Genomic DNA, 8,225 nt, shown 5'->3' with positions numbered 1-8,225 from the left:
CACCATATAAAGAAGAGGACATGATGGACAAACAAATGTGTCAGTGTTTTACTTTCTGTCTCTTCTTCCCTCCACCCCAGCCACTGCTACGACACACAGGCTCATCCCGGAAAGAGATGCGCTCCTTCCTCCACGCAGTGGGAATGTCTTGTTCTACTGGGAAAACACCATATAAAGAAGAGGACATGATGGACAAACAAATGTGTCAGTGTTTTACTTTCTGTCTCTTCTTCCCTCCACCCCAGCCACTGCTACGACACACAGGCTCATCCCGGAAAGAGATGCGCTCCTTCCTCCACGCAGTGGGAATGTCTTGTTCTACTGGGAAAACACCATATAAAGAAGAGGACATGATGGACAAACAAATGTGTCAGTGTTTTACTTTCTGTCTCTTCTTCCCTCCACCCCAGCCACTGCTACGACACACAGGCTCATCCCGGAAAGAGATGCGCTCCTTCCTCCACGCAGTGGGAATGTCTTGTTCTACTGGGAAAACACCATATAAAGAAGAGGACATGATTGACAAGCACCATTTATGCACAAAAATTATATGTACGGTTGCGCATATTGGTCAATAAGTGCAAAATGATCAAATAACTCAGGCAACTCTGGCTGAGCTTCAGAAAACAGATGAGGCGTGATTGACCGTTACCTGAGCCCTGAGCAACTGTTTTCAGTTGACAGAAAGTGGCAAAATGGCGGCCCCCTGAAATGGCTAAAAAAAAAAAACCTAGTGGATTTTGCTGCTTAATTCATATGCCACAAATGCAAAATGAATCAGCATGCCCTGTTTAGACTAGTGGAGGCGCACAGAATATATTAGTGTCAAGAAAATTTGGGGGTTGGCTTTCCCTTTAAGGAAATATCTTACTTCATAAAAACATATCATATACAGACTAAATTAATAAAAAAATATCTGATTTTTAGTGTTGTCATATCTGTCTGTGTGCTGCTGCACCATTTTTGTTCAATTCTCCATTGCTTAAAGCCTTATAACGCTGCCACATAGACGCACTTCGTTAGCCCATCCATGGTGTTTCCCCTTTGCGTTAAAAAGCAACGTTATGTGGTTGTTTTGGAAACACAACGTATAGTTCTCTTTGTTTTACGTTTAGTTTGACATTAAACAACTTGAAGCCTCTTTTGCCAAATCGACCAAACTGCTGCTCGTTGTGAAGTGATCTGAGTAGAGATCACTGCAACCATGTTTGCAAGTGAAAGAGAAAAAAAAAAATTTGGCTGGTATCGCCAAAAACTTGAAAGTTGGGTCACTCATCAAGTAACACTAAGTATAGGCGATTCTAAACATTTTCTAAGTGGAGGGGGCCAAATAGCGAATAGCTGTAAATGCCAGTGAAGTTCTTTCGATGCTGGCAGCCGTGATGGATTCCACGTGTAGGCGACGGGGGGAGCGGGTGGTAAAGACGGGGCATGGGGGCCCGAGACCCCATAACAGGTACCGATCTGTGCTTGAATACGTGCACAGCTGGCACACCGCGTATAGTGTGTCACTCCGTTTAGAGTGCGGGTCGGGGCGACCTGCGAATGACACGCCGAGGAACGTGTACTGTGTGATCTGATATCTTAAAGTCGACGGGGGTCTTTCACTGACATAGAACAATCCACCCTAAAAGTCTGCATGCTATTGGCTGAAAGCGGGGGCCAAGGAATGACTGAGCACATGTTGAGCATGTGATCTCAATTTTGTTTGTTAACTTGGTCTGTGATCTACCTTGGATATCCTGGACCAGAAAGACATTCAAATCTTTAGGGCTCTTGCTTTGACATGGCGGTGGGGGGGAGGGGGTCCCTGCGAGGGTAGACAATGTTGGTTAAATGCAGGGGCAACGGTTTTCATAGGTCAAAACGAGTCCTCGCTGACCTGCACTGCTTCCACTAACAACAAGGCCGCAAGTAAAGTGGAGTTTAAGAAAGGACATCACAAGCAATGTTGTCAACTTAGCAGTTTGGCCACCATATTTGGTGATTTTTCTTGGGTGATTTGCCCAATGAAAAGAAAAAAAAACATTTTCAAAGCGCGTTTGGGATCAGGAGAAATAAAATAAATCTTAGATGGTTGACTTGTTTTTATGTTATTGTCATTTGTTTTTTTTCTTTCATCAAAGGCGGAATGAAAAATAAAATCACAAATGATATTTTTATTAAAAAAATAACATTTTATCTTAAGGCCACATTTCCCAGTCCTAAGTCCGACTGCATTCAAGTCAACATTCAAAAACGGTCATCTTGTGGTTTGACGAGCTCTTAATGTTCATAAAGGTGATCAAAATTATTTACCACACATGTTCATAATTCAGCGCAAACAGAGGCAGTCTGTTTTTAGTGTCCCGTCCGGTGGTGGCGGCGGGACAAGGCACTCTTCTTCCTCCGGGCCGGCGCACCTCGTGGAAATCATTTTGAAATCATCATCAGAATCCAATTAGGTCTCGTTAAAGGGTTGGTGGAGGGGGGACAGGACAGGACAGGGCTTTCCTTCACTCCGCCTTCCTGAGACGCTTTCATGTGCTCATCTGCCCTCACTGGCATCTTTGTCAGCCCCCTCGGACTTTCACACAAGGCCCAGTCATCCTCCACCTTTTCTTTTTTTTTTTTTTACCCATTTCCTGCCAGAGGAGAAACACACCGTGTCCCCAGACTGACCTTGTGGGTCCTCTCTAGCTTTCCCTTGCTTGGGCCAATCAACAATTCCTGCAGTCCGAACAGGCAATTTTTGTATGGTGTATTTCCACAGCAGGGACTTTTGTCTGGACTAAGAACTATCAGTGGACAATTGTGAGATTGGACGGGTGTTTTTTTGGGCCTATTAAGTACCAGGAACGAAAAAGGTTAATAGGGAATGCGGCTGGTTGTGTGGGAAACAATTCTGCCTAGCAACCAATGACAGTGAAGTTTGAGTATTTTGAAATTACTCACCTGACTCAACCGGAAGTCCTACAGTATTTTTGTTCTCTCTACAGTCTTGGGCAAGTAAATTGTTGCAGGCCCAAACTCCGGTAGCTTGATTTTCCATACGACCTGCTTCTGGCTTGACACATTGCACACAAAACAATCAACGTTATTAGCGTTAGCATTGCAGGCATTTCAAGTGTGTGTGTGTGTGTGTGTGTGTGTGTGTGTGTGTGTGTGTGTGTGTGTGTGTGTGTGGCTGTGTTGGCTTACTTACTGCAAGTAGACGTCGTCGTCTACCATTCACCAAGTCGGCGGAGATGTTTGGTAAGAAATGTTCGCTGAGGATGACAAACCAAAAAAAAGTTATGCATTCCTCTATGTGTTATAGTAATTCAGCAAATACCTTTGAAACACAGAAGATGTAATGCAGGTGCAAGCTTCATAATTAAAATAGTTTCAGAATTAAATCATAAAATATTATTAATATTAAAAAGATTATTTTAATTGAATACCGAGGAATCATGATTGCATCCCTGCTTTGTCCAGATGATGTGGTACTATTGCTCTCTTCAAGCCGTGATCTTCTCAATGGAGCGTTTCGCAGCCGAAACTGAAGTGGTTGGGATGAAAATCAGCACTTCCAAATCTGAGACCATGGTCCTCAGTAAGAAAAGGGTAGTGTGCCCTTTCGAAGGTCGGGGATGAGATCCTGCCCCAAGGAGTTTAAGTATCTTGGGGTCTTGTTCTCGAGTGAGGGGAGAATGTGGAATGAGATCGACAGACAGTTTGCTGCAGCGTCTGCGGCGATGTGTTCTCTGTATCGGTCTGTCGTGGTGAAGAAGGAGCTGAGGCGAAAGGCGAAGCTCGATTCACCAGTCGATCCACGTTCCTACCCTCACCTATGGTCACGAGCTTTGGATCAGGACCGCAAGAACAAGATCTCGGATACAAGCGGCTAAAATTAGTTTTTCCTTTGCGGGATATTCCCTTCCAGATAGGGTGAGACGCTTCGAGGGACTTAGAATCGAGCTGTTACTCCTCCACATTGAGAGGAGCCAGATGAGTTGGCTCGGGCATCTGATTAGGAGGCCTCCATGATGCCTTCCTGGTGAGGTGTTCTGGGCATGTCCCACCGGCAGGATGCTTTGGAAGAAGAGTTGGAAGAAGTGGCTGGGGAGAGTTAAGTCTGGGTTTCCCTGCTGAAGCTGCTGCTTCCGTGACCCAATCCCGATTCAGCGGTAGAAAATGAATGGATGGTACTTCATGCATGTGTGTTATGTATATTTCTGTTACACGGGTATACTGCATTTATTGAGACTTCTGGGATTGACAGTTTACATGAGACATAGAACCCTGTTAATTTTAAAAGGCATACCAAGACAAGGTTGTTCAACAGTTAAAAAGCTGCTGCTCACCTCTCCGAGTGCCTCAAAGTATTCTGGTTTCGAAGCCATTCACGAGTCCGGTCCCACCTCGCCCGACCCGGGCCGGTCTCTGCCTGGTGAACTGGGCCGTCGCAAGAAAACAGCCAATAATGATTAAAGGTGACAATTAGTTTTGAGATTTGTATCAAACAAAGCTCATTTGACAGCAACATGTGCTAAGTCAAAGAGACTTTGGGGGATTTTATTTTTAAAATAATGATACTGTATACAAAATGTACATTTTAACCATAGGTGACAGTGTGGGAAAGCCCTCAATATGTTGATTTGTCCGGCCTACGAATAATAGCGACAACCTCAGGAACCTCAGCAATTTCAAAAGTGGCTCTGCATCGCTGAAAAAAAAAAAAAAAACGTGCGTGTGGGTGTGCATGTGTGTGCGTGTGTGTGTGTGTGTGTGTGTGTGTGTGTGTGTCACAGCAAAAAGTTACTGCGGGCAGACTAAAAAGAAAAGCTTGTGCAGACAAAGCTGCTGGTGTGTTTACTTTCAGTTTTAAGAGCGTTGTATGTTTGTTGACAAAGATTTCCAGTTGCTGAAAGACGCACGACTCTCTCCCCGACCGCCGTGGTTCTCCAGTCCGTCAGCTTTCTGGAGCAAGGGAGAACTCGGCTGATTTACGAGGCGTGTTGAAATCCCATCATAAGGCCGTAACTCAGAGTAAACATTTGCATTGTGCTGACAGTAGGGCGGCCGTAGACACGGGTGTGGGGTAATAATGGATACTGACGGGCCGTCACTGGGACTAATGACGACATTATTGCTCACTTTCGAGGGAAAGGGCTGCAGTTTTCATGGGTTAATTGCTGAGGACCACTAAAAGTGTCAAGTGATGGATGTTCCCCCCTCAGGGGGTGCACAAGCGGGGCCGGCAAATTGATGCTAGCGCTTCCCAATTTGGAAAGATGAGGCCGTCGGGAGTCACTTTCTACTACTATGAATTAATTTTTGATTAAATATGTGTATTTTCAACAATTTACGTGTTTGAAATTGACGCAGGAGCAATTTTATGTACTAAAACGACAGCAAACCAGCGCTGAACTAGTTTTAGGGTTAATTATAAAGAACCACTGACTCTGACAGAGATACTATGAAGGTTAGGGAGTTAGGATAGAAGGTTTACGTTAGGATTTCTATTGGGGTTAAAAGGTGTTAGGATTGGAGATTAGTGGGGGGGGTGGGGGGTTTAGGTTAAGAGTTACAATTACGGAATTGGGGTTTTGAGTCAGGTGGTTTAAAGTGAAGGGGTTTGGGTTAGAGTCAGGGGGTTGGGAGTTGGTTCGGAAATAGGGGTAGGCTGTTCGAGTTAGGAAATTAAAATTAGGGAGTGGAGGTCAGGTTTATGGGGTGGGGATTGGGGTTTAAGTCTTGGGGTTGGCATTTTGAGCCTTGGTCTTGGGTTGGGTGCTAAGGACAAAAGTAGGAGGTCGTGTTACTGTTTAAATGTTATGTAAGGGGTTCGGGAATTTGGGTTAGGGGGTTAGGACAGAGGGTTAGGATTGGGGGCAAAAGTCAGCGTGTTTAGATTGTATTAGCTAAAAATGTAGTACCCAAGCAGGGTACACTAACGGTGGCATTGGGCACAAGACGACGGTAAGAAAAAAAAAAATTCTACAAAGAATTCCTACTAGAAATATATTTTTAAATGTATTGCTTGAAAGAAAGAGGTTACCAAATCTTCCCTTTTTTTGTGTGTAATAAGAATCTGATCAAAAATAAAGCAAGGTGTGGGAGCCAACAAAGTTGCGTTCCGTCGGCTCTGTTCATCTCACCTTTATGAAAAGACAGTCAAAGCTATAGTACATCTAAAATTGCAAGAGTTGATCAAATAAATTCAATCCTCCGACATAAGCACACAGACACGCTTATGGTTAGTAAAATAAGTGCTTAAAAAAAACAGATGCTCAAATCTCAAAAAGAGCTTCTAAAACCACATGAAAAAGATGATAGTCAGGGTTGGACTTTGAGGATGAGAGTTGCGGGGGGAAAAGGTTTGGGTTGATCAAACCGTAATTTAACACCTTGGAGGTGTTCTTATCGTAATTGAGGTTATGCGTTAGGTTGGGTTTAGGGTTGGCATTACAGATGCTGTTTAAATTTGGGTTGAGGTTAGGTTTAATATGTTGGAATTAGGGTTAGGTTGACCGAATCTGGGAATATAACATTCAATACGGCAGCAGCATGGAGACAATTCACCCCACCTCAACCGCCCCCAACCCCCACGAATCTACAAACCTCCCGAGACCCCCTCCAGTACTCCTTCAGGATATCAGGCGGGGGGGGCCCCCGTAGGATTCACGCCTGTTAAGAGGGGCTCTTAAGCGCATTAAGCGAGCTCGTCTCTGCGCCGAGGAGAAGAGCGAATATCAGAAGGTCGGGAGGAGGAACAGAGGGTGGCCTGAAGGACTCAAGAAATGACATGCTTCTTCCCCCGTCCGCCCCCGACCACTCCTTCAGCTAGTTCGATAAACTATGAATGCGCTGTCAAAGATGATCATAAAACCCCATTATGCCTTGTTTTTGATACTGTAAATCCTACTTCCCTAAAAAAGTGCACCGAGCTGTTTATTTACTGAACTACAGATGGGGGAGGAGTTAAAGCCGCTGTCTCCACATCATGTAAGATTTGAAGCCGACCGGGCAGAATTGTTGGAACACAAACAACACTGTGGAGCCACCACGTCAGACTATATTTGAACGCTAACATTTGTCTCCACATAGTTCTAAGATCAAAGGCAGACTCTGTGGAACCAATAAATTGCATTGCTCACCGATCCATGAACATGCACACCATTGTGGAAAGAACACATACAGAACTTTTTAATCACCTTTTAAGACACCCGTCTCCACATGAAGGTGAGAATTGAGGAAGACCGGGTGGGACATGCACAACATTGTGGAGCGACACCTCTTACGCTACAGGAACACAAAAGACGCCGTTTACTCACGGCGTTGAGGCGAAACAAATAAGTTGCATAGCTGCCCCAAACACAAAACATGGACGCGCATACAAGACTGCGGAGGGACCACGTCACCCACTGTGGCACACTTGACAACAGGAATCATCCGAGGAATGTTTTTTTTTTCCCTTCACAACAAAACATCTCGAGGCTCGTCAACCACCTCCCGCGCCACCCCTTTCCATCCTCTTCCCTGCCTCTCCGTGTAAGCCGATACCCGTTTCAAGTGGGTTACTCATGTCCAGCACATCCACACAAAGCCCGGATAAAATAAACACGCCGCGTCAGATATCTTGGAAAGAATCTGTCATGGCTTTTCGGGGCTAATCACCTCCAGAAGGACCCGTACTCAAAACCCCCTGAAACGTTAACCCCTCTTGGGCAGAGCGTGTCAGGCCCAGCCAGGCCTGGCTGCCTCCTCAGACCTCGGGCACTGGGGGGAGATCCGGAGGACGAGGAGGGGGAGGAAGGTGGGTTGCTTTCTACAGGTCACGGCCAGGGGCGCGCCAGAGAAGGTCGGCACGGGTCCATTAAGGATCACAGCACCGGGAGCCAGTCATTGACACACCATCGGCTTAATGCGGTGTTTCCCAAATACTGTGCCGGGAAATTATCCAATTTCACTTAATTGGTCAAACGTGCTATTTAATTACTACAAATGATGCATCTTGGTTCATCTATCCATGGCTACAACGTATCTCCCACTAGATGGCAGAAGATATAATTAACCTGTGTATCTATCCACCTGTTGCCATTCATACAACAGAATAATAGTTCTGTGATCAGGCTTAGATTGCACATGGAGTTGATAAAACTGTGAGTAAATTGAGACCAGATCATCATTATTTCAGCGTCATATTTTTGTTTGTGATGTGCCATGAGAGTATTTTAATGTTAACTCGGTGCCTTGGCTCA

At 45.1% G+C, this 8,225-nt stretch overlaps 1 protein-coding gene across 1 annotated transcript in view; it reads right to left on the bottom strand.

Moving 5' to 3' along the window:
* Nucleotides 1-370: 370 nt before the first annotated feature.
* Nucleotides 371-8,225, bottom strand: part of lrriq1 (leucine-rich repeats and IQ motif containing 1) — a 33,723-nt gene continuing 25,868 nt past the window's right edge. The window contains exons 24-28 of the mRNA XM_019894726.1: nt 4,326-4,416; nt 3,185-3,248; nt 2,935-3,046; nt 1,733-1,810; nt 371-486 (exon numbers count right to left, since the gene is read on the bottom strand). Of these exons, the coding sequence (XP_019750285.1) occupies nt 371-486; nt 1,733-1,810; nt 2,935-3,046; nt 3,185-3,248; nt 4,326-4,416 (461 nt within the window). The remainder of the gene's footprint in view (nt 487-1,732; nt 1,811-2,934; nt 3,047-3,184; nt 3,249-4,325; nt 4,417-8,225) is intronic.

The sequence above is a fragment of the Hippocampus comes genome, unplaced genomic scaffold, assembly GCF_001891065.2.
Source record: "Hippocampus comes isolate QL1 unplaced genomic scaffold, H_comes_QL1_v1.1 scaffold319, whole genome shotgun sequence".
NCBI lineage: Eukaryota > Metazoa > Chordata > Actinopteri > Syngnathiformes > Syngnathidae > Hippocampus > Hippocampus comes.
This window is presented reverse-complemented; position numbering and strand designations above follow the sequence as displayed.